Raw genomic sequence first — 27,603 nt, 5'->3', positions numbered from 1 at the left:
CACTGACACAACCTGCTCTGAACTTGTATCACTCATCTGAGGTCAGCAGGTGTCTGAAACCTGCCAACATCACTCATGTCAATCACATGTGGCAGGACACGGGTGTTTTCAAAATAAAGCTAATTTAAATATATTCAATTAAAAAAAAAGAGTGTGGTCTGTCTTGGACCTCACGGCCTGGACAGAACAATCAATACAATGCCCAGGTCTGTTTTACAGCAGGGACATTGCAGGGATTACTGTTTGGTTAAGAGCTGCATGTAAAATAACTAGACATACAGCAGGTGACTAGACACTGTGATACAACATCTGATTAAGGGGTAAACATGCCTTTAAGAGGGGACATGAGGGAAACACAACTGTATTCTGGGAACATAATTAGACAAGCATGTCAGTTCAACTAGTTCACAGGGTTTCCTGTTGAATTGTACCTTTAATGTATCCATCTTAATACTATTTATAGCAGAAAACTTTGAAAGTTGGTTCAAAGTATCCACATTCTAAAGCTGTTTAATATAAATATAGAACATAATCTTACCAATAACAATGAAGCATTCAGACTTTTATACTGTGAATATTTTTCATCTAGGTAAGGAGCCTGCAAACTGAGACCACAGTGGCAAATATGATCCACCTGTGGTGTGGCTGAATTACTTTGAAATGGTTATCACCAAAAGAACTGTTTCAAACTAACAGTGTGAATTCTGTGGTAATCCTGTAAAAAAAGTGAGTTCATGACTGGGAGGACAAAGTAAAAACTTCAGTAGGAAGTAATAACGTCTTGTTTTAACAGTTAAACATTCTGTAAGGTCGGTGATTGGGGGGTTCATTGTTGCCAGGGACTCCATGTTGAAACAAGGGTTAGGGTCTATAGTGTGTTTTCTGTGCTGACAGAAACAATAATATGTCACTTTTTCAAATATCAATGCACATACTGTAATACAACATAATAAGAGAATCTGTTGTAGTGAAGCTGACTTTCATTCTCATATTTGCATAGTAATGCTGAACTCATTGTTTCCTTACAGCTGATATATGATGTCATATGAATGGAACCATAGCTATAGCGTGCTGCGTACACAAGCCCAAGTCACTCACCATTTTCCCAGGAATTCCCATACTTCCTTTGCCACCCTATTGACCGGTACAGATTGAGAAGAAACAGGGGTCAATAGGAGCATTAGACTGAAGTGAACTAAAAGGATACCGAGGCATTCAGACTCATTTTCAATGCTCCTAATGCCATGGTATCCGTTTAAAGACTATAAGTGTTGTGAGGACTTAGTAGGTTGACCATGCCATGCCTAATGTTAAAACTAGAGACAAGCGTTTCATTATACTGAGACTGAGAAAAACTAGTCTGGTGCAGTCACGCCCAACCCAGGTCTCCTGACGTGAGATCGGCGATAACGTTAAATGAGCCTCGAATTTTCCTTTCATCAAGTGGCCATAACAACAACTGTACTCTGACACATGTCCAGGTCAGGTCCTGCTCCAGAGCTCCACCAACACTTCTCCACACTGCAGTTTCTTTCATGCTACTTGAGATAACCCTCAAATTGACTTAAATGAGGGAATCTATTTCTGAAGCCTTTAATGATCCAACCTCTGCCAGGAGGGATGAGGCTAACTGGAGCTGCAGCTGCAGCTAAGTCCTAATGTTGACTTTAAGAGACACAGTGCACAACCCAGGAATAAACCTTCGTAAGAATTTGAATACAGTTGTTTGATGTCCTGCATGAACTCACCAAGGTTTCCCTCAAACTATAAACTACTCAACATTTTCTCAGCTCAATGAAACATACCTGCACGTTTCTGAACTGAAAGCCACTTCAAATGAAGAAATGGTCATTTTCTATTTTATTCTAACTGCAGCTCTGCTCAAAGTGATACAGCTGGCTGTCGTTCTGGATTCATCATTCATATCCGTCCAACCAGTCTCCTGAGTTCCTGAGGTTTGTCCTATTTATAATGTTTTTTTTTTGTTTCTTTTAATAATATCTGAATTGAGCATTGAAGGATAGATGATGATTATTAAAGTCAGTGAATGTGCACGTCAGAGCCAATGGCTCCTGGATAAATGGCTCCATCTCTTTCCACAGGATTCCCCAATGCATAGACTAAAAACATTCAATCACCATTCTGACTGTGTCATGGGAGCCACCATATGACTGACTGACAGAAATGTTGAGTGAGTGCTGCAATTGTCCAATCAGATGTTGGAATGGTTCCTGTTGGTGTGGAAAGTGTCTCATACTGTATATTTAAAACCTTTCGGTCTACAGTTGAGTTCTTTGGTGGCCTATTTGTATTTAGGATTTTAACTGAAACCTTAGGGAGAGTGACACCCCAAGACAGGGTTTAGAATTAGGTTTAGATGCAGAGTTTGGTGCTTATGTGCCAAAGGTGATTATTTTGTGTAGCCACTAAATACAGCCTTCACAAATGTTTGATTCCAGAACCATTTCACAAATAGAGTGTTCTGTAAAACCTATTAAGTTCATGTGTTGTTCAACATTTCCAGACCCCCGTCGGCGATCACTGCTGTGTTTCCTCCTGCTGTTGTAAATTATTCCTGCCTGACAACATAGTATAGGCCAGGCAGGCCCATCCACCATTCCCTTACAGCACCTGTCACTATATCAAGCAGTTACCATTGAAAGTCTTACGACACATACACATTAGGTCTTGAGCAGACAAACAAAAAGGGATTATTGTACTTGCAGCCCTAATTAGCACCAGGTGGATCCTGGATTCCCATGCGCACAAACACATGCTTGTTCTATGTTAGTCATGAGGACACTTGTTGATATGTCAAATCTAAACCTAAACTAAATCTGAAACCAATTCTAACCTGAAACCAATTCTTAAAGGGATACGCCAACATTTTTTTTTCATGTCTTGCCTCACTCCGAGTCCATGACGAGCAGATAGACACCATCCTTTCGACTGTGCGTGCAGTAACACGGGAGATACAGGCAGAGCTGGTGCACCGCTAATTAGCTTAGCTCAAACGCTGGAAGTGTATAGGTAGTGTTAGCCTGCCTCCACCTAAAGTCATCAGAGAAACTCTTCAGCAACTCTAAACGGAAACCGGCGGGCCGATCTTCATCTCAGAGCTGACAAAACTCTCCGGTAAGGCATCTTGAGCGGTCAAATGCCGGTAACGGGACGAGATCGGTCAAAGAGGAGGGTTCAAGCAAAGACGGTTTATTTTGGTTCAAGCTAGCTACATCGAGGGTAGGTTAGCTTCCTATTTCAAAGTAAAAGCACAAATTCTATTGTCATGGTTTTCTGTATGTAAACGGAAACGGGTGTTTTATTTTGTGAAAGTAACCAGAAGTGCGTTGGTCACAACGGCTAGCTTGAGCGCCGAATTCGCCTGAACGAAATTGTAAACAGCTGGAATTTAGACAAATTAACGGCACACTGCTGATCTAAACAGCTACTTTCTCGCCTAAAAATGTTTGAAATGTCGATAAAGTGATATATTTACAGAGTTTAGAGCTCAAATGAAACCAGCTTCTGACTGCTGATTTCGGCTCGGGTAGGAGGCAGGCTAACACTACCTATGCACTTCCAGCATTTGAGCTAAGCTAATTAGCGGTGCGCCAGATCTGCCCGGATCTTCCTTGTTACTGCACGCACAGTCGAAAGGATGGTGTCTATCTGCTTGTCATGGACTCTGGAGTGAGGCAAGACACGAAAAAAAATGTTGGCATATCCCTTTAACCATCAAAGAGCAATTTAAAGTTGTGAGGACTGGTCTGAATGTTCTCACAATGATGCTTTCAAACCAACATCTGTCCACACCACTGCCCACTGTCACAACAGCCTCCACTCTGCACTAATGTGCTACTGTACTTGTAAAATACACACTGAGGTACTCATATAATGCAGCATTGTCTTCCTGTTTGTTAAGTTGTGCGTGCATGCAGGTCACAATGTGTTTATGATTCATCCATTATATCAGTGTTGGCTCCAAAGTCTGACACAAGCGAAAACACTGCTACCTTATTTTGTCCACTACAAAAATCTACCAAGATTCAGTCTGATTGTTTCACGCTGCTTTACAGATGTTGTCAATAATCTCAAAGGATCTAATCCTCACTGTGAGATAAAGTGTGAGTAGTACACAGTGCATAGGTCAGATACTAGATGGCCACTTGTTGACATTATTGCATTTCAGGAAGCATGTGTGTTTGACATGCTGAGACCTTCAGGTCCACAGACAGAGGAGCGTGTACACATGCAGATGGAGACCCGAACAGTTCCACTGCTGTACTGACGTCTCTGAGGTTTCTGATGTGTTCACAGAAATAAAAAACGCAATCTGGTTGTTCAATTAATTGTAATTCCATGTTTAAAGTGTCTTGACATATTTGAGTTCTATAAAATCCTCTTTGCAGTAGAACATGTGTTTTCGAGGAAACATAAATCTGCCAAATGACATTTTTATCTACAGTGAGAGAGGAAGCGATGAGCAGCGGGAGAAGAGAAATGGAATAAAAGGTCTGGGCAGAAGTGGAAGGGTTTTAAACTTTCTCTCAGGTTGTTACAAGTTGTCAAGCCATAGTAATCTTGTGTTTTCGTTGGCAATTACATTTCATATTTTTCCAAAGTCACTAAAGATACCAGTGAGGATGAAGACAAAGCCAAAGATCCACCTGAGCTTCCAGATGTAGGAACATGGGAATGTTGTTCTACCCAAGGAAAAAAAAAAACTACCAAGCTGTAGTTTGGGTTAGCTGATACTTGTGTTATCACAGCATGGTATCGTCTGCTCTAAGCCAGTATGGTGCACTAATTGCTTAACAGGCTTGATACAGATGAAAAAAAAAAGATCTGGCTGTAGCTCCAAATCTGTTGGAGATTCCTCTGCATGCAGAACAGATTATATTAAGATGTCACCCTCCTCAGTAGCTGCTCACCCTGTATCCTACTGTATGTTGCAGCAGGATCCACATGCAATCTCTATATGGGAGGTGATGACTTGTTGCTTTATATTGTATCAACTTGAAGTCCAAGAAAAGGTACAACTGCCCTGTCTCCTATATGATACACATAGTAGTTATGCTAATGAGATGTGAGCACATGGACCTTTAAACCTTCAAGTTCCACAATAGGGGTCAAACAATAATCGCCGATTTTCGTTTTGGCCAATTTTTATGATGATCAGCATCAGACATTTTTTTCCACCGATAACCAGTAAAGAAAAAATTATTTTGAAAACCTGCTGCTCTGGCTCGGATGCAGCATCTCTCTGTCTGAAGTCACCACTCTTGGCTGTGTAACATTGTCCCATGCACCCACAGAACACACTGAACCAAGATCTGTGTTGGAGTTTGTTATTCTACAAAAAAGTTAAGGTCTTTTAATCACAAATTTTCACAGTGTACAAAAAACAAGCAAACAGTATAATGTACTGTATTCAGCCTAATCCCAGGTGTGTTGTTCTAAATCGTGACACCAAAATGTTCATTTTTACTGCAAATAAATATTGGTTCTAAATATCGGTTATTGGTTTCCCTGATCACTAATAATCGGTATCAGTATTGGCCCTGATAAACAATACCGGTCGATCCCTGTTCCGCAATGCACAAAGTCAATGCAAACCCAAAAATGCCAGGAAGAGATCAGTGGTGGGAGTTCCCATCAAATATATAATACAAAGAGGAGGGGTGCACAGCTTGGACAATGTCTCAAACTGGAAACAGTCAACTCAACTGTGGAAGTACATGATAGACCATGACACAAACTTGTACCAAATCTAATAATTTGTCTCAGTTGTTTGTCATTTTCACAATTTGTCATGAAACCTCACTTTGATTAATGCAGCAATTATGTTTCCTCTAAAACAAGTCTATATGTATCTACACACATACATATATGTAGATATCTGTATGTGATCCATGAACTAATTTGAAAATCCAAATGAAGATGACAAAGTAGCAGAGAGATAAGTACTGCAGTGGTTGTCATATAATCAAATACTGTATACTGAGACAGACAAAAACAGCAGTTAAAAAGAGAGTTACCGGAAAGCCCGCTCGTCCAGGTGGACCCTGAAAAAGGGGTGAGAGGAAATTGGTACAAAAAGGAAAAGAGGAAAAAGGAAATAAATGTTACAGATAAGTCCACATACGTAAAGATACCTGTACTGTAGGCCAGAGAAAAAAATGAATGAGAGAGACCACAGGAAGTTACCACACCACACATACACTTACTGTACTACAGTTCTCAATACCACTGCAAAAACACACACAATGTGCTAACAAACACACATGCACACACATTCCTGTACAGAGTTAGTATGCAAGCAGTAGTTTAAAAGAACTAACATGGTGACAGAGTTGAACTGTGAGAACATTCATTTAACCAGAAGCTGTGTTTTTAAGAACATTATGATGTCACAGGGCAGTTTTTTATATTAAATATGTGGTCACATTAGACATTTGTGTCTTAATTAGAACATGAATTCTTCATTTATGGCCAAATTGAGTCACAGTTACCTCATCAGTTCTTAACCTGAAGCACTATTTGTACCAAATTTACAAAACGGGTGGCCAATCCAAACCATCATGCCACTGTTCACACTGTTCATCAGCCTCACCTACATGTTATGAAGACACATGTCACGTTATGAGCCATTAGCAGCCATTAACACTAACATTTGACATTTGATAACCCATAACTCAAATCATCTATTCAAGCCACATTTGACATAACAAAATTCAAGCTGGACCTACTGGCCTTCATTATTAATTAATATTTATTCTACAAAAGAACACACAGAGCAATCTTACAATCTGATGAATCACTCTATACCATCAATATAATGGAGAAATAGACCTGTCAGTTGCTACTGGTGCCAACTTCTGGAACCAAGTCTGCCAAAACATCCACCTCATGGCAATTAATGAATTACATATGTAATCTGGCATTGCACTATGAAAAAGTTGCTAAATCAATCTGTTTCTTTGGGGTGCAATGTCCCTTTATTTCCTTCATTCTGTCTGCCAGGTGACACATCAACAACAAAACCTGATCAGATCAAACAATAAAACTGTCTGTTGTAAACTGCTACATTTCTTGAATGAAAGGTGCTCTAGAAATAAAGTTAATTATCATTATCATTATTACTACCTCCCTCCTTCTTTATTTCATCCAAATCCCACTTGGAAACCTTGTTAATCTGGATATTATGAAATATCGGAACTGTTCAATTTATCAACAACAAATCAACGGGAGCTACACAATGGCCTTCCGCTCTGTCCAGGTTGTAAAGACAATAAAGAGCACTAAAGTCCGGTGTGTTGTGTTTTGTTAAGTGAGCGGAACACTCGTTGGTGCTTCTTGTGTGCGCCGCTCTCAAGTCAAGAGTGGAATGTTAATTGGCTGGACGTCAAAACAGGAACTCTTGACGTTTTCCTAAAAGTCACTAAGTCTTCACTGAGGAGAATGATGACTGCCTCAGTGATGCTGGACTGAAGGATCCATCAACATTCATTGAAGTTTTAATTGTCTTGTGATTTTAATAATGTTGTGTTAGGCATTGTTTTTGAAGAGTTTCTATTTCCATTTAATAGTGTAACAGAGCAACAATAACTTTAACTTTAACTTTTTAACTCTTATTGCATTGTGGGTTATTCTCATCGTTGGTGTTAGTGTACTGTGGGCCAATGAATTGTGTCTAAATTTCATACCACATACTAGAGTAATGCAGTAGGTGTGATAGACAAATTATTGCATAGTTATATAATACATAACTATCAATGCTAACTAGACTTTAGTTAGAGTGGTAACATGTGGGTTCTCTCTCAGGAGCCATGATGAGGGGAAATGAAGCTGCAGCCTGTCTGAATAACACAAGTAATACACTACAGAAGGAGCCCTGCTGAAACACAGGGAGTCATTGTTTAAATCTACTCTACTCTCCAAGTCCACCTACTGCACAGGTTGGATTTATTATTTATCAACAATATTTAGTTTGAGGAGCTGGAAATGAATTATGTAAAAAACAGCTGCTGTCCTGACTCTGTGGTAAAGGATTTGAATTTGTTTGTCACAGAGCAGCACAACGTGCATGCATGTGCTGGTCCTGCTTTTAATATAATATGTCTAAAAAGAAATCAATGCATTGTACAGTTTGAGTAAAGATGTTAATCAGATTGCAACTTTGGGTAACACTTTATAATAAGTAGACACTATTAAGCATTAGTTAAGCATTAAATACTGAATTCATCATTTATAACACATGAATACTCAAATAGTTTATAAACACAGTGAAAAATGTTTTATTCATCATTGATAAGCACTAACTGTGTTTATAAACTACATAATGAGTATTAATGCGTTAATGAAGAATTCAGTATTTATTAGTGCTTAAAGGGATAGTTCAACATTTTGGCAAATTGGCCCATTGCCATAATTCCTATAGTTTTAGCAGTAGGTTTGTTACCTTTATTTGTCGGTGTAAGCTGTTTTTAGAACGGCGGAGCCGAACTGTGAGCTCCTCAGAGCTACGCTACGGAGGCTCATGGGATTTCTTGGTTTCCCTCATCAAACTCATCAAATACACAATCCAACAACTCAAACACTCTGGTGGACAAGCTGTGACCTGCACATTCACCACGCTATGAGATAATACCGGAACGTTACAAGATGGAGTTGTTTTCAAGGCAATTGCAGAGACTGCTTGCTGAAAAACTGCCCCTGATAGGAACGCGCATCAGCGGTTTTGCATGAATTTACCTCTAAAACAACTCAGTTTTGTAACGTTCTGTTATTATCTCATAGCGTGGTGAATGTGCAGGTCACAACTTGTCCACCAGAGTGTTTTGGAGTTGTTGGATTGTGTATTTGATGAGTTTGATGAGGGAAACCAAGAAATCCCATTAGCCTCCGTAGCGTAGCTCTGAGGAGCTCACAGCTCGGCTCCGCCGTTCTAAAAACAGCTTGCACCGACAAATAAAGATAACGAACCTACTGCTAAACCTATAGGAATTATGGCAATGGGCCAATTTGCCAAAATGTTGAACTATGCCTTTAACTAATGCTTAATAGTGTGTACTCATTATAAAGTGTTACCCAACTTTGGACTGAAAATTAGACTTGAAAGAAAGAAAGAAAGAAAGAAAGAAAGAAAGAAAGAAAGAAAGAAAGAAAGAAAGAAAGAAAGAAAGAAAGAAAGAAAGAAATGTTATACTCCTTCATTAGAACTGTGGCAGAAGTGTTTGAGCACTTCAGCGCTGAGGGCTCTGAGGGTTTTGTTTGTATCAGGTGGCAGTGGATGAAGGTATAGGACCAGGTGATGAGTGTCAGCGTACTGTACTGAGGTGTCTGCCCATTAGCTACTGGCTCTCCAGGGGCTGTTTGGGGAAGTTAAAGGTCACCTACTGCCGGAAGGAACCTTTCACCTGAATTACACAGTAACCCTCAAACATGTGGCTCCCATTTGGTAAGCTGCTGAATAGGTGGGGGTGGGAGAAGGCATATTTGGCCGTGGTGCGTGGGAAATGTGGTCTTCTCAACTCAGGAAGTGTGATGGGAGCAAAGAGGTGAGATACTCCATTCTTACTGATATTTCTCTTTATGTGAAATATGACTGAGCACACACACACTCACACACAAAAGACAACATAAGTTTATAATGCCACCTCCTGTTGTCTAAACGTTTGTTTCAGATTGTTCTGACTGAGCTTTTGGCTGACCCCTGTTGGTATCATGATCTAATATACTGTATATAGCCCTGAGTACGCCTCAGACAGACAGGCCACTGGTTTTAAAAACTTTAAAAAAAAGTTTAGAACCATGAAATATGAAACACATTTGGTTCATGACATGTAAAGAGCCATGAACCATGACATAGACCAACACTCCATCCAGATAAGGCAGAGAACTTTCCAGTTCATGTCCTTCACACCAAAATAGAAGATAACCAGTCACTTTACCACATGCAGGTCACTCACAGCCCTGGTGTACTTACTGGAGGTCCTGCAAGACAAGAGAAAAAGAGCCACACATTAACACTCACAGCTTATGACAACATATACATTACATACAGTCTGAATACTTCTGAATCTTTTTCTCAATGGCTTTGATGCAATTCTCACATCAGAAGCATCACCTTCATAACTCTAAATGCAGTTGCATTAGTTACATTACTATGATTAAAATTAATCATAGTAATGTAATTAAATAATAGTATAAATATCATCACCTGTGCAAAAGCCTCTAAAATAAAACAAAAAACCTGGTTCACATGTGTCAAAACCTGCAAAGTCATTTCAACCTTTTCAGGCAATACGTGTTTACAAACCAAGCAGTTGCATCAAATGCCAAACGGTGTTTATGAGTGAAACTGTTTATGACAGTAGGTGAGGGGACTGGTGTGTACATACAGTATGTGTATATATATGTTTACACACACACGCACGCACTAACATAAGAGTGAGGGTGAGGTACACCCCGGACAGGTTGTTAGTCTATCATAGGTCCAACATGTAGAGACAAACAACACTCACACACTCACATTCACACTTATGGGCTATTTAGAGTGGCCAGTCCACCTACTGTACAGTACATGTCTGTGGACTGTGGGAAGAGGTTGTAGCCTATATGTAGGCTATATATATAAATAAATAAGAACATGGCGCTCTGCTGTTGCTCAAATTTCTTTTGAAATGACTGTCGCTGCTCCTCCTCCTCCTCGGTTTCATCACATCATTAGCAGTAAGTGATGAACGACAACAATGAGTTATTGTGATGACACCTGTGTTCACCATTATGCATCAAAAATGCATCGCAGTGCGTCTTAGCGTGAAGTGAATTGCGTGTAGAGATTTGCAACAAGGTGATATGAGATCACAGAAAACACTGTAAAACCTCCCCTGGCGTATTTATTTACTCTGCTGAAGGAACGCCAGACTGAAGGACTCAGTTTACAAATGATGAACGTGAACATGAGCGGCATTTACACTGGCACCGCTCATGTTCAAGTTCAAGTTTGAAGGCACACCGCCACGTGATGTCTCCATAGACACAGCCCTGCATCGAAAACAGTCTGTTGCTGTGGTACAGACGGTGGTACGGACAGACAGTTAGTTTAGAGTTTTCTGAACAAACAAGTGAAGACAGATGGAAAGAAAAACACCACTTTATACAAATCCTGCCTGACAGGTATTTCTGTATACAATATAATCTTACTGCACCTCAAAATCACATTAAATTAATTGTGGAACTTAAAGGAGAATTCTGGTCATTTTTGACCCCTAAATCGTTGTCCTGATGGTCACCCAGTGTTGCTGGGAGCAAAAAACACGACTACTGTAAAATTGATGCAGGCAAACCAGAGTTACACCATGGCTAGACGGCGCTAGGGATAGCGACAATGCTAACCTATGGGGGCAATGGGGTCTGATACTCTTTATAAAGTTTTGTTTGCGGATGACACAAACTTGCTCTTGTCTCACAAGAGTCCGACTGTGCTTCAGGAACTAGCCAATAAGGAATTGGAAAAAGTGGATTCTTGGTTTAAATGCAATAAATTATCACTCAATATCAAGAAAACAAATTACATAGTATTTCATTCCTTTAAAAATATGAGTAATACTAGCCACATCCTTCTCAATACATGAATAAAAATATCTGAATCTGAATTAAAAAAAAAAAAAAAAAAAATTTTGTAAAGAAATTATCACAATTATTTCTGTGGCAGGGAGAGCAGGTGCCCTGCAATCGGATAATAATGTCTTTCCAGGATGTTTCAGAGTTCGGCTATCTGAGGTTAGCCTCGTAAACCAGCCTCTCGCGGAAGTGCATTTCATTTCATTCCGAGGGAGAGTCTGGCCTCATCCCCATTCTAAGCGTTTGGACTGAAACCCTCAGAAGGCCGAGCCAATCAGCATCGCCCGCTGTGATTGACACAGCACGTTGGCCAATCAGGGACCGACTGGTGCAAAGCCCAGTCACTACACCAACTTGCTGATTGGCTGAATGGGGTTGTCTGTCAACGCTACTACCAAAGATATTAAACCGTCTTTGCTACTACTCCCGCCCAGCTCCCACACACCCCAAACGCTTAGAGGGGGGATGAGGCCAGACTCTCCCGAGAAATTAAATGAAATGCATTTCCAAGAGGCTGGTTTACGAGGCTAATCTGAGGTGAGGGACTACATGCAAAAAAAAAAGTTTATACTGTTTATACTGCACACTATATGAGTTCATTGATGTCTCGTAAGGATTTGAGTCATGTATACCATAGACATTTTTGAGTGTTTGTTGTGGTTGAAAGAATTGGGTTAGCGTTGTTGCTATCGCTAGCGCCGTCTAGCCATGGTGTAACTCCGGTTTGCCTGCATCAATTTTAGTTGCATTTTTTGCTCCCCCTGAAAATGATAGGGGTCAAGAATGGCCGGAATTCTTCTTTAACTTGGAACTGCTTTTCAGGGCCCATGAATATAGAAAATATACAGTAACATTACAGGTGTCACTTATGGAGGCCTCGTGAGAAATCTTATTTTATAAAATACCTCGAAGTGGATTTTTATTGGAGGAACAGACAGCCGGGCTCAGACCATGACTCACACTCAGCACAGTAAAATAGACCATTCACAAAAACCAATTTACTGCCTGACCTTTCCACAAGCTCAGAGAGACTGAGAGAGTCACTAACTGCTGAATCAAGACAGAGGTCAGTGAAGACGTTGTTAGGTCAGTGGCAGCAAGGTGGAGAAAATCACAAGTGATAAATCTGCTCTGTGAAATGTCAAATCAAACAGCCCATTTCATCCTGTCTGCTCCTCAGATGGGTTCAGCTCAATATATCCACTTTGAACTATCGTAAAACAATGAAAAGCAGTTGGAACAAGGAACAGAGACAGGTCAGTGGAAGAAGAGAGGCTTTTATGGACAACTCAAGTAAGTAAGTGGAAAGAATAAGAGTGAAGCTGGGGTTCAAAGCTCCAGATGATGACATAAAAAGATATAAATTTGACATTTTCTCTAACAGCGGAAAACTTTCTTCTGTCTTTACATATTATACACACTTTATCTACTATATTTATATACCGTGCAGTGCAAAAGTTTTAAGCACTTCAGATGTTGAAATGTTTGTCCATTATGCAATACCATCCCAGCAGCATGACAATGACACAAGCATTAACTATTTTAATTGACAGGAAGAAGACTGAGTCCTGCAACAGATGGTCTAGCCCCCCCACAGAGTCCTGATGTCAACATCATGGAGTCAGTCTGGGATTACATGAAGAGACAGAAGACACTGAGACTGAAGAACTATGGCAAGTTCTCCAAGATGCTTCAACAAGCTGCCAGTCAAGTAGCTTGAAAAACTGTGTGCAAGAACTGGTGCTGTTTTAAAGACAAAGTGGTCACACCAAGTTATGATCTGATTTAGAGTTCTTTTTCTTTTTTTGTTTTCTGAACTTTGGATGAAGTTAATAGATAAATAAAGACTAATAACGGCATTATTTTTGAAAGCATGACTTTACTTACTGTATTTAGCACTTGCCTAAAATTTTTGCACAGTACTGTATGCAGACTATTGATGAAGCTCAGTGTTTTTTTGTATGTATTCTGCCTGATGATCTGTCAGTGATAAACAGTGAGTGGGATTCTTTCTTCCCTGCAGATTGTAATGTCTTCAGAAGGTACAGTAACTCCTAATGATCTACACTTTCTGTGACAATGTATTTGAACAGAAAATACATTTATAGATTTGCTTTGGGCAGTCATGTCAATCTTTCCCTCAAAATATTTGTTCTGATTTAACTGGATAATTAAATGTGTGGTTTTTGATCCAGAGCACCTGACTTGCCCCCACGTGTTGCGTCATGGCAGCTGATGTGTCTATGGTTTTAAGTAGTCACATCATCATGCCAAATTGCAGTAACGAACTTCCTGTTGTTTTTAGAACACCAGTACGCACCTGTCCCTCTGCCTTCGTCTAGCTGTCTATCTTTGCCTCACATCTCCCCTCCAGAACCCCCCATCCCCTGCCATGTCCCTGTCCCCCCTCTGCCCTCCTGCTACCTCAAAACCAGAAGATTCTTACGCATAGATTTCTATTACATTTGTTATTTGTAAGCAGACATATCATTAATCATTGACATCTATGCCAGCAGGAAGGATGTGAAGCAGCACTATTACTTAAAGGGATAGTTCACCCAAAATTCAAATTTCACTCATTATCTACTCACCCTCATGTGGACTAAGAGCTGTGAGTCCTCCGTTCCTTCTCTGAGTTACGGGGGGGGGGTCTGCGCAGCAGTATTTCTCCATATAATGGTTGTCAATGGATACCTGTGTCAGTGCAAATCTCTCGTGATTTGCACTGACCGGCGGAACAATTTCTCAAGTCAGGGCTTCAATACAAGAGGGACATCACAGACGAGCAGTATGGAGGTATTTGGATGTTTTTTGGTGTGTCTTTTTGGACGAAGAAAGTTGGTATCCATTGACAACCATTATATGGACAAATACTGCTGCGCAGACCCCCCTGTAACTCAGAGAAGGGACGGAGGACTCTGAAAATTCTCACAGCTCTTAGTCGACATGAGGGTGAGTAGATAATGAGTGAAATTTGAATTTTGGGTGAACTATCCCTTTAAACACTCCATTACCACAGGCACTGACAGTGACTTTAAAGTGTTTACATGTTACACATGAAAGCACCAGCAGTTGTATAATTTATGAGCTTTCTGCCCTGAGAATGGTTCTGCATAATGAACTCTTTGTTGCTGCTCCACTCGGTTCTGCAGTTGTGTTCCACTCTCCAAAGGGTAAGCTCAAACCTCCTCTGTATGCACGAGGGGAAAAGCAAACATGGAAGCAAGATTCCTGTTGCATTCTGGGCCTGCCATCACATCCTGTTGGCTGGAGCCGCTCACCCAAGGGACATACTGTAAAGCACCTTGATCCAAAGGCACTTTGGGGGGCCTGGGGGGGGGGGGGAGTTCAAATATAGCGCATGGACTGGCGCCTGACAAGAGGCCACTGAAGCAACAGCTTTATGTGCAACAAGCAGTAGGCAAAACATGAAACAAATTTTACACTCATAAACACACACATACACACACACACAAAGGGACTTTGCTTGACTACATTGATACTGTCTATTCCAAGACTCCTCTTCTGCTGGGCTTAATGCTGTCTAACTGTTGCTAACACCTGTTGTTTCTGCTTATGTAAGGGTACTTGGGTAAATGTAGCCGGAAACGGAGATCTATATTTCATGCCAACATGCAAAGTCATGGGCGTTCCCCCTTTTCCTGCTCCTATGAGATCTACTCATTTACTCAACACCGGCTCTTGCATGTACTGTATTCAAGGCAATTACACAACCAAATGCTTGGCACACTTTGCTTAAACCATCAAATAACATATAGTAAACAAAGAGTACACCGACAAAGGCGCCCAAATCTTCCACTTGAGTCCTGCAGCCGGCGGCTTTAATCCCTGCATGTGCAATTCTAAACCTTCGTAATCAATCATAGTAATGTCCACTTTATTCTCAGTTTACTTGACCTTTTATGTTACAAAGCGTAAATGATGTGGTGGGAAGGTGGACTGTCACCTTCAGACTATCTCAGGCCCAGCATGTGGATCCAGGAATAACCTGTGGAATTTCTGAGAATATCTCAACACAGCCCCGGCTCTCTCAGATTGCCTGCCTCTCCGGTTGCCTTTCTAAACACCGCAGTGGCCAGAGCAAATGTGTCTTTTGTCAGGTTAACCCAACAAAACAGAAGTAGCCTACACCTCAAGTTTGTTTTATTAAGTAAACTCAAGTAAAGTTTAAGTACATTTCCCTGGTAATAATACCAATATCATCGTACTAGTGGTATATGTGGTATAAGCGTACTACTTAAATACTTCATAGGCCTAAATTGGCCAATTTTAGTTTACATGATGTGTACTTCAAGTGTGAGAGTGGAAAACTTTGAGCTGTAATTTGTACCGCAAGTATACTGTCAACTATATTTTAAGTGAGCTTACAAGTACTACTGGTATGGTAAAAAGTATTTCTGAATTTATTTATTCATTTCCACATTTCAGCTTTAATTCATTATGTATGACATGACATCATCACTGTGGCTCCTTCACACACCGTAAAGTGTGTTTGTGTTTTTGAATATTTTATATGGCGGGGCAGATATGACACACTATTGTCCCTCTAAGTGAATGTGTGTATAAGTTATTGTAAGACAAGTCGGCAAAGGCTTTAAGTCTTAAAACTGTGTTGAGATAAATTCTGAGCATTATTATAGCAACTTCAAACATATCAAGATGTCTACTGATTTCTGTAAATTAATATAAAACATTAAAAAAAAGTTTTAATGGCAGCTAGCATCAAGATTAAGTCCAATTATTGACAATTTAGTGCCACATTTGTATTTCCTTCTCCAAATCTCTCACTGTGTGTGTCTGCCCATAAAAGATTAGCTCAGTTTCCTCCATCTGCTATTTACTTGTTCCACCCCACAATAAACTTAAACATGTACGTTTATAAGACAGTATGAAAAACACGCTGGAATAGCTTAAAGAAGCCAAAAAGCTGTTCAACAGGCTCCACTATCAAATCAGTAAACACAGCGACAAGCCAAGAATATAAAAAGTAAAAAAAAAAAAGCTCTGGTGGGTGAGTGTTATGAACATGTCCCATATGGGCATATCGAGCCCACCCAAAAAAGCAGGAGACACCCGGTCCAACTCCCAACCGTGAAATGATAAAAATACTCTGAAAGAAAGAGAAAGCACACAGAGCCAGGAACAAATCAGGAAGCTGAGCCAGTTTTGGTCCAGGAAGATAAATGTAGTCAGTGGTGAGCGTTTCATTGTCCACAGTATGGGGTCCCAGCGGCCTGCTGCAGGATACACTGCTCAACTGTAGCTACATAGGATGTGTGGAAATCCATTTCTGAAGATGAATGTGACAAGTCGTCAAACCAAATCTGTCACTACCTCCAAGAAATGACTGTAGTGATGTTAGATCTGATACAGTCATGTTTAATAAATACATCTTTAGGTACATGTACTGATTTAAACTACAGGCAGCAGCAGTTCAAGTTGGAGGTGGAACACAAACAGAGCAACAGGAGCATCCACCTGCTTCCAACAAGCTAGACTCAACTATTCAGACTAAATGACAGCAGCATGTATTCATAGGACCACCGGGGACATTCCATCCTCTCTAAAGCCTAATTTCTAAAATAAACTGCTACTCACACTTGTCATTGGAGTAACTACTTCCAAGCCAGTTTGAGATCTCAGTCGTCATTATGCGAAAACTCATTCAATCCTGATGTGAGGGGGTTTAATCCAAAGAAAAGTGCCAACAGAAAATTGAAGCAGCTTTTGCAAATTCACTTCCACACCCCAAAGATTTTCAGTCACAGTTATTCAGTGTAGAAATCGAAGACCGTTTGCATTTCTCTCTGTCATATAGAGGGAAAACACCTCTTCTTTTTCGTAAACCTGACCTATCATGTCTTCTCAGTAGTTGTTGTCCGCCCCGACCCCTCCCCTCCCTGAGGATAGACGGCTTTCTGTGGGAGACGGCTGACATGAGCCGAAAAAAAATGAAATGGAAGCCATCTCTCCTTGCTGTCACTACATCTACACATGATAAACTCTAATAGCACCAATGGTGAGTTCAGAGTTCAGAAGAAAGAAAAAAAAACTCACTGAGACAAAGTTTTAGACAAAGAGTCTCACTCTTCATCCGCATCCTCTGCATACTAACTATATAAGAGACAGCTCCACCATTCCCATGAAGTCCTTAAAACTTTATTCCCTTGTTAAACGTGAAGTCATGGTTGAGAGCTTCCTGTGATTTCTTTGGCTCCGTGCTAGCCTGATGTCATGCTATGAGAAAATGTCAAATGTGAAGAAAAGCCAGCATGCAAATATGAAAAGTCACATGGAAACTCTGGGCCTAATATTACTTTGGCAGTTGGAGGATGAACCGGCACATCTGGCCAAATTTCCAACATATCATTTATTTTGAAGAGGAGAGTCATGAACGTTTGCATCTACAGCCTCTTCAGAAGCCAGGATGCTTTAGAGTGGAAACACTATACCATCAGTGCAAACAACATATCAAACTGTACAACTACTGTTCCACTCGAAGCTCAGTGCAATATCTAAGTCTTCATTCATCATTCCATTAGAAGCCAAATAAAATGAAACATGCACAGTAACTCATTTCATTAAATCCTCTCTGGTTGTTTTGATGTCGTGCCATTCCTGTCAATGACGGGAAATGGGAAAAATTAAGTGTTTTACTCTTAATGTCAAATCCTTTCATAACGAGATTCAAATATTTTCCAACAGGCCTTATAAAAAAGGGAAAGAAAAAAAAACCATGGCTGACCCTGTGTTTAAATTTGTTAGGTTTAAACAGCTCTCAGAGTAGATCATCACTTTAAACAGAGGTTTCTACAGCTCTGAACAATTGTCCATGACCCTTTAGCGCTACTCGGCTCGACTGGACTTTGATTTTCCACTAGTACCTGGCACTGTTTTTTGGTATCAACTCTGGCGAGGTTCCAAGCGAGTGTAGCTGATGTCAACCAACCTTCCATTGATTGGCTGGAGTGTTGTCACTGGAAGAATCACAAGCACGACGTCCGACACTAGAATCAAACCCACTATTTTTTTTTTTTAAGTATATTTTTTGGCTTTTTTTGCCATTATTTGATAGCACAGTGAGATAGACAGGAAAGGGGGAGGCAGAGAGAGGGGGAATGATATACAGGAAAGGTCTGCCCGACGCGGGACTCGAACCAGGGACGCCTGCATTGAGGACTGTAGCCTCTACATGGGGCGGCCGCTTTAACCACTGCGCCACGCACCGCCCCCAAACCCACTATTTTTAAAAACACCGGCAGCAGCGCCAACTGAACTGTACTGTCACTATTGTTATTCTTTCACATGAGTTACATGGCTGCTGTGCAGAAAACCACATTGTGGTCTGTCGACAAGAGGCAGACGAGTGTGTTTGGTGGCTGACGAGAGAATCGAAAAAAAAGAGAGCTAGACAGAGTGGCTGTATAGCAGCCATGCTATGACCAGCGTTGGGAACGTTACTAAAAGTAAAAAGTAATTAGTTATACGTTCCTCAAAAAGTAACTGAATTACTGTAGTAACTGAATTACTAGGCTACATTATAAAAGTTTTTATAAAATGCTCATATATGTCAAATTACTTGGACTCGCCCCCCTAACCCCCTATTTATCTGGAACCAACTCACTCAGTATTACTCAGTATTACTGACAACTCACTCACTCAGATACTGGGTGAGTTGGTTAGTTCCAGAAAAACTGCTTTTTTCTGACTAGTTGATGGAGCAAAATGTGTGTAACATTTAAAGGGACATTGTGTAACTTCTCCTGTTATCTATTCACGAAAATCGATTATTTCGTTCAAAAGTCTGTTTTTCATTAATCAGTAATCCCCCCCATCAACAAACTGAAGTGTTCCTTTCAGCTCTGAATGAGCCGTTCATATCATTCATATCTCCATGGAGCGGGTAAGCTCGGTGGTGGCTGCCATGTGGTGTCGCCATGTTTTTACGTTCAGTGGCAGCGTGACGGTAGGAAACCACGGAGACTCAGCAGAGACACCGGAGCTGTCGGCTCAGGTCGAGGTGGCGTCTGTGAAAAGTCACCGTGGTAACGCAGTGAGGAGGAATGGAGCGTTACACTGATGCTGCATTCAGGTGCAGTCGGGCAGACGGCTGTCGTAACAAACCAGATGTCATTTTAGACAGAAGTCCAGAGATCGCCGGTAAAGCGTGGGTCAGGTAAACAATACGACATCACCATGACAACATATTGTCACGTGTATTGTTTTGCCTCGTGCTGACGGACCACTTGTTTACATAGAGGCTTGTTTATGCCGTTACGTGGAGCGGCCATCGTCCGTCTGCCGTCTGCCCAATTTCACGTGAATGCAGCATGAAAAATACGATTGAGTTGCTTGTGATGTACAATCGCAACGTTAGATGGGAGTAATTCCTACACAATGTACCTTTAACGGGAGTAATAGTTTGTGACGGGACCTATTGGGTCAAGTAATTTCATTGTCCGTAACAGTACTGTAACTGCGTTATAAGGGGGAAAACAGTAACTTTTAGATTACTGGTTACTGAAAAAAGTAGCACTGTTAGTAACGTTATCCCCATCACTGGCTATGACGACCGCACCCATGGTACCCATGGAGGTACTATGAAGTACTCAACTGTAATGGAAAATGACCAAACTGAGTAGTCCAGTCGAGATGAGTTGAGCTGTAACTGTGTAGTGGAAAAAGTCTAAATTTTATTTCTAGAGGAAGAAAAGGCTGCAGGTATACACAACATAGTCTCAGTATGAGAAGCTAATAAAGTCCCAGGATACAGGCTGACATTTCCGCGACTCACTAATTCAGCTAACCACTCAAAACGCACAATCAGGGCCTTTTTTGCGAGTGAAGCAGATTTGAATGGGCGAGCAGCCCGAGTAAATTAATGGTGGGGTTAGTACATTGAGGAGGCTTATTCAGGCTTTTCTTTGTACACAGTGACCTGTTGTTATACCTCTGAGCAGGAATTAACAGGACACTCAAGATCTACGGAAGGAGAAGAAACCAGTCTGATTCCCCGAGAAGAAAGGTCAGTGGCTGAGGAAACCGACCTGAGTTATCTGATTTCCAGCAAAAAACTTCCAGCAGAAAAGAAAACAATACGAGCTGGCGTGGATAATTCATGTGGACGAATAAGACAAAAAGACAATGAGAAAGCTCTTTCTTTTTAAACAGTGAATGATGATGTGTGAGAAAAACAGAGTGGGGAAAAAAACAGGATTACACCGACAGAGCCACTGGAAAAAAGACTTCTTTTCAACGCCTCTGGTTGGGCTGAACCCACTTCCCACACTGTAATCCAAGAGGGGCCTCTTTGCTGTTAAATCACCTTCAAAAGTTTACGGGCCTGTCATGAAAACCAATATGTCATCCCGCTCACACTTCCTCTGCTCAATGCCACCAGCCATGGGAAGTGTTGGGAAGCATGAAAAGTCTAAGAGGGAGATAGAGGAGTATATGGAAACACAGAGAGAGCTGCCCTTAATCTGATGGAATTTTAAAGTCATCATCATTGATTCAAATGTATCCTGTGAGTTTTGGAGCCACTCGGAGGAGGGATTGTGATGTGAAGAGCTCAATGGCTGGAGAGACTTTAACAGTCAAAGGATGTTCCAAAGGAAGCTCCACTCGAGGAACAGGGATTTCATTCAGGGCTAATTCATTTAATTCAATTCCTGATCATCTTCTGCAGTGTATTAAACAGGGAACCAGAGCCAGGAAGCACTTTAACTCCCCCCAAACTCCTCTTGTGTACAGGATACATATTACAGTAGCTTCAGTGGCGGCTGTTGGTTTTTCAAAGAGTAGAAGCTTATCTTCAGCCTAAAACCTAAACTCCAACCGGGAAATGTGGGAATGATGATCAACTAAAACTTTAAAGCTTTAATTTTCTTCTATTTACAGTGTGTGATCTGTTCAATGGAAATGAGCTATATCGCCAAGCAAATACCAAGAAAAGAGCTACAATGAGCTGCAGTTTGTCTCTCGACTTCACTTACAAAGTCTGCAATGGGACCAAACTCGAAAATCCTCCAGTGCCGGTGAATATATCAAAATAGCTGTCAATCAAAAAGGAATTCAGCCTGACAAATCCTCCAATCATCATGCAGTAGACCAGCGCCCAGAGCCCACTGCTCCATGCACCCCCAGAGATGCTGAGTGCCCATGGGAGGGACAAAATCACAGCATTTGTCCAATGACTGTCAAGTTTCTATTCTTTGCTGCCCCATTGAAGTGCATGGATGCTGAGCTTCTAAAGCATTTTTAGTCAAGAAATGTTAACACAACAGTTCATATCTGACCATTTATTTTTGGACATTCTAGAGGAAGCAGAGCCTGGTTGACTAAAACCTTGGACACAGCCACAAGTTAGCGTCTTCCTAAATTACAGTAATCTAGACTCTAGTACGGTAATAGCTTCCTCCTTCTTGCTCCATACATCACGCAGCGATATGGAACGGGGGCCAATCTATTCATCACATTCTTGGTAAGAAAGACAGTGTTTATTTTAAAAAACACATCGATGTCCAACAAATGGAAATTTCCTTTAAACCAAACACACCTGAGGAACTCATTGACAAATCTTTACACAGGCTTCCTGCAGTATCAGTTTCACAGGTCACTACTTTTTCCAGACTTTTTTTTTTTTTTTTTGATTTATAGATTTTACTGTATTTAGTAAAATTGATTTACACAGTCATAGTGTCCCTACGGACTCATACCACATCTACATGTGAGGGAAACAATTAAAATAGCAGGGGTACAATAATATTTTTGTATCCTTATAAAATGTTCTTTCCCTGAGTAGGAATCCTTCTTCTGTCTTATCTTATCTCAGTCCATCTTGAGCGCATGTTAACTTTATTCTCAATTATTTGTTGAACCCTTTTTTCTAATAGGTTGAGGAAGTGGCCGTTCTAATGTGAGCACCACCCTCTTCCTTTCAGCCAGACATTTATAACAGTCTGTGGGCGTCCAGGGAGGGAAGCCTACCTCTGGTTGACCTTTCAGCACATTTGCTGCGCTGAAGACAAATGGCATCTAGGCAAATGTTAAAACAACAAATTAATCAAGGTGAACTAACTGAGTGTTTTATGCATAGGTTAAGACAACAGCGTCTACATTGTGCAAGATGCAAAGTTTCCCCTTCACCATCATTTGTATTTGCCCAACGTCATGTGCAATGACAATTCTCAGCTCCATTCAGTTCAGAATACTTTCTAACTTCCTCCCTTCAGGCTCCATTTGAGGCATGTATCATAAATGCAAACATGTTAATCACCTCCATGAAAACAATCTTAATAGATATAGATGATGGATTTATTTATCCTGAGCCAGATCTGTTGCTTTCAGTAGATGTCAGCCCTGTTCAGGGACCAGTCCTGTTTTCTGTGCATCCTTCCCTTGAATGTTGACTGACTGAAGAGTGTTCCTAGTCCCCTAAGATTTGAGATTCTTTTTTTTAAATGGGACATATTGATAATCATCTACATGAAAATATGCATGAGATTATAGCCAGGGCTAATTTTCGTCTCCAGTCCCATTGGCAGGTCGGTGTTAATAGAGAAAAAGCAACAATAAGATAAAAGTTAATGAAGAAGGAGATAAAAAAAACAAACACAAAGGCAATAAAATTATTGAATATAGGCCAAGACATCTTCCATGTTGTTGAGTTTGTAAAAAGTGCAAAGTACTACTAGTGCTAGATGAAGTGCTCAGTGCTTGAAGAATATTGCTTAATTTGGTTTTAAAGTGCTTTGTGAATTGCACATTTCCCTATTGCACTGTTTGTTATTTCATGTTGCTTGCTTTCAAAGTGCTAATGCTGGTTAAATTGCACAATGCCCTTTGCACAAGCATACAGGTCACAGGTCTGGTCTGTTTTAAATAATAAATACATTTTAAAAAGTTATAAAGGATGAGTGCAAACTTGGTTGTCTTGTAGCCATGTTTTCAGCTGCTTTGTGAAAGAACTTAAAGTAGGCAGAGCACGTGGTATGGTATGGTATTATGTTCCATGTTTGGCCCATGACCATCTCTTTGTGTTGGAGGATTTCAGTGTGTATACACAACAATGAATATGCCAATATCTCTTTTTGAGATTGTGAGTTATTACACATGGTTGAATATATGCTTTGGTTATCTGTACTGTGTAGTTGATATATTTTTCCTTCACTGCCTCAGTCAGTCTGATCTGTGATTTTTTTTGTTTGTTTTTCAGAATGTAAGTGCAGACAGACTGAGACACTAAACTTACCTGTGGTTGTGGAATGACATGTGCATTGTTACAAAGAGCAAAGTGGCCCATTCACCGTAGTCAACTTTAATCTTGTTACCCAGTTAATGCAATTAGGCTTCAGCTCCTGCAGTTGAAGCAACAGTCAGTCAACAGTCTGAGCCTCTGTAATGTAATTGGCAGATTTAGCTTCAACAGAGCCAGGAGTCTCACCGGGCCGGAGACCTCCAGGAGCCGAGCTCCCTCTCCCTCAACATCATGACATCACATCACACTGCTATGTTTTAAATCCACCAATAAACTTGCACATAAAATGGCATATGAGTAACACACACAGTTAGGAATATCATTTATTCCCATTCTGCTGCTCCTTTTTGGCAGAGTGCATGCAGGTGTGTGTGAAGGTGTGGTTACCATGGCGCTCTACAGCTTTCTCATGTTTTAGGTTTTTACTTGCTTTCAAAAAACCATGAATAATGAATTTTGACATCATTTTGTTCAATGTAATTTAGGAAGATGGAGCCTCAGACTCTCCTTCATGAAGAAGTCGGTCACAGACGTCTTTCACGTGCTTCTGTGACCAGCTGACAGAGTTGGCCACAGCAGTGCACCCGGTGATAACGTTAGCTTGGAGCCCTGAGCTGGTTGCCCTACTTTAGGTACCGGAACAAGACCTGATGTTTTCAACAGGACCGGGATCCTAACGGTTTGTAGACTTAAGTTTAAGATCCTCTGGAGAGGCTCATCCAGCTCAGCTGGACCGTCCTTTAACAGCCTTGGACACACACCATCCGGGCCAGTCACAAGACATTTCCTGACGGTGGCCTTGAGAAATCATATCCGAGACCTCAACCTCTGACCACCAAGAGCTAATCACTCCATCACTGGGACCAATGAATGTTTGATGGGAATTCCATCGCCGTGTCACTAAGAGACTGAGTTCATGACAATAGGATGGACGAACCAATGACAGGACAGATGGACAGTGCTCTGGCCTTGAATGTCAGCATGGAGGTTTAAAAATAAATGAGTAAGAATTCAATATAACAGTTAAAGGATTGTAGAACAAGACAAATACATGAGGTATGATGCTTAACCCCAAATCTTCAGTCCAGCTTTATATTTGTTGCTTTGAACAAAACTCTGGAACTGGACTGACATTTGAAGACAAATACAGTAGAAGCTTTTGGAGGAAAACCCTAAAGATCAAATGTAAAACTCCTGCTGACATGGCTACATACATAAAACTATTTCTAAGATGGGATCAAAGCCTCATATCAGTGTTGGAGAGACCAAATCAAATCTTCTTTATTGAATTTACATAATGATTTTAATGCAGCTCCAATAAGCTAATAAATACAAATGAGTTGCAGCATTTTTATTACCAAACATTTTTCATTTCAGCGTTATTCAGTTCAGGGCTTCTGACATACGTCATAATATTTGATGAATGTAATCACAGCAGGAATTTTAAACAGCAATTAGTTCCTTTACACCAACACCCTGTGGTCTCCCACAACTCAAACAGATTAGTTAGTCGTGGTGAGGTTCCCCTCTGTGTGCTGCGCTGCGCTCTAAGACCTGCCTGAGGAACGGCAGGGCTGGAATCTGTCCCCCATGTTACTTCATAAGTCAGCCCTCTGCCAAGTCTAAGAATGTGGTTCTGTGAGGACTTAAAACAGTGAGTCATTCTCAAATTGAGTTACCAGGCGGGGGGAAAAAGGTAGCCGGCGCACTACGCTATGCAAGCTATTAAAACAGAAGCTAAGACAGAAAGAGAGCGAGAGAGAGAGAGATTGCTAAATAAATGGAGCTAAAAAGTCAATGATTTTACCATGTGTGCTCTAGGAGTCTGGCATCTGTCCAGCTTCACACTCTTTACTATTCTCCGTATTGAAACAGAGCGTCTCACTCCAACAGCTCTCACCTGTCAGGCTCATAACAACACATCAACATCACAGGTCTTATGTGTTGGAGCAGAGGAGGTGACAGAAAATACGGGGAGATCTTTTTTGACCTTTTTCTGTACGATATCATGAAATCCCTTCATGAGAGAATGATTTGTTCTGAGCCTGAACTTATAAACTGAGAGGAAACCTGATGCCCAGCGCCTCTTCAAGTCGCCCCTGCATGCAAGCAATTATTTTTATCTTGACTTTTTAAGAAACATTTTATACATTTTTATGGCGAGACACTACAGGCAAAAACACGCATGCACTGATCAATTTTGAGATTTTTGGCTATTTTTCTTCCTTAACATGTATTCTGTCAGAAAAGTCAAACAAAAGGTAGAAAATCCACATTAAGGTGGTTATTTTACATCATTTTGTCTCTTTCGTCAGTAGATTTCTCCTAAAGTTAGCAGCTACTGTGACATACTGTGCTGTGCTTGTTGTCTGACCCATGTCATGTCAGGTGTCATTGTAAAGCTCTCTCTCTCCTGAACAATTATGCAGGCTTCAAAAATTGTTGTTCCGTATCCGCAACCAAGGGGGATTGTTGATACATCATTCAGAGCCTAATTTATACAACATTTTATTCCTAAAAACATGGCGGAATTGGATTTTTTTTTAGGGCTGGTGACAGTATTTTCTCATTTACAAAGTGATAAAAAGAGATATCCATAATCCCCTCTGTAAAAACTTCTGACTCTAATATGTCAACAAAATAAAACAAGAATTTTTTAAAGGGGCTTCATCCATTTTTCAGATTTCGGTTCTGGAGATGTATGCAAATTAGCGCATATTTCATCAGATATTGCCTCATTTACATATTTAAACATAAAATTTGACAAAACTTGTAATACAAAAAATATTTGTCTAAATGTAAGTGATAAACTTGGGAAGTTTCATGGTGATATCTGTTATTTAAAATTTTTACCCTATTCACCTGTAGTGTCTCCCCTTAAACATCACAATTCCAAAGAAGAACTAAAAACAACCCAACTTTATTCAATTGCAAAGGTTCCTTATCGGTGGTTGATGTCTGTCTGTGTGCTTTATCCTCTCTCTGACCGGTGAAGGGGATGAGCACTTCCGTGGATTTTTTAGAGAGGTGTGGACACTCCCTTGACAGACAAGTAACTAAACTCAAAAGATGCATACACCCAGACACACACACCCTCACACACTGACGGAGCAGCCAACAGAGGCAATTCGGGGTTCGGTACATGTGGCCCAGAGGAGCCATCGGATTGAACCTCTGACCTTCCAGTTAGTGGACGACCTGCCCCGCCTCCTGAGCCGCTGTCGCCCCGAGATCACTCCACGTTACACAACAGCTGCCTTTTACTTAAATCACTGGGAGCCTTAAGGGTTTCCTCTGTTGTAATGAGAGCAAAACAACAAAAAAAGAACCTCCTCCTGGACCAGTTCTCCCCCTCCAGGTGAATGAAGAACAAAGGTCTCTCACAGGTCACGACGTCCAGCACCTGCTCCCTCATGTCGGATGTCATGTCTGAGATGTCACACAGGATGTTATGGCCAGACACTGGGATCGCTGGCAGCAGCAGCTTCTCATGTCAAACGCTATAAGACGCACATTATATCTCATGTCTTGTCTGTTTTGAGGCAGAGCTACAGAGAGGGAGAGGAAGTATCTTCTAGTCTGAGCAGGTCACAGAAAACCTCCAAATGACATCATGCACCCCTCCCTTTAAGAGGTCAAAGTGGTTCTACTGGGAAAGTAAAGTTAACACTGGTCATCAGCAAACATTTTCAGGG

General features: G+C 40.9%; 2 protein-coding genes across 2 annotated transcripts in view; both read right to left on the bottom strand.

Annotated features, from left to right (window-relative positions):
* col13a1 (collagen, type XIII, alpha 1) overlaps positions 1-6,070 on the bottom strand; it is a 52,328-nt gene extending 46,258 nt beyond the window's left edge. Inside the window, exons 1-2 of the mRNA XM_085800859.1 lie at positions 6,039-6,070; positions 1,099-1,134 (exon numbers count right to left, since the gene is read on the bottom strand). Coding sequence (XP_085656985.1) covers positions 1,099-1,119 — 21 coding nt within the window. The 5' untranslated portion in view covers positions 1,120-1,134; positions 6,039-6,070. The remainder of the gene's footprint in view (positions 1-1,098; positions 1,135-6,038) is intronic.
* Positions 6,071-9,854: 3,784 nt separating this feature from the next.
* The window catches only part of LOC146973865 (collagen alpha-1(XXV) chain-like), a 55,813-nt gene continuing 38,064 nt past the window's right edge, over positions 9,855-27,603 (bottom strand). The window contains exon 3 of the mRNA XM_085800861.1: positions 9,855-9,996. Coding sequence (XP_085656987.1) covers positions 9,968-9,996 — 29 coding nt within the window. The 3' untranslated portion in view covers positions 9,855-9,967. The remainder of the gene's footprint in view (positions 9,997-27,603) is intronic.

Source organism: Trachurus japonicus, chromosome 15 (assembly GCF_045865225.1).
Source record: "Trachurus japonicus isolate A0001 chromosome 15, Traja_1.0".
Classification (NCBI taxonomy): domain Eukaryota; kingdom Metazoa; phylum Chordata; class Actinopteri; order Carangiformes; family Carangidae; genus Trachurus; species Trachurus japonicus.
The sequence above is the reverse complement of the archived record's forward strand: the minus strand, read 5'-3'. Positions and strand labels throughout refer to the sequence as shown.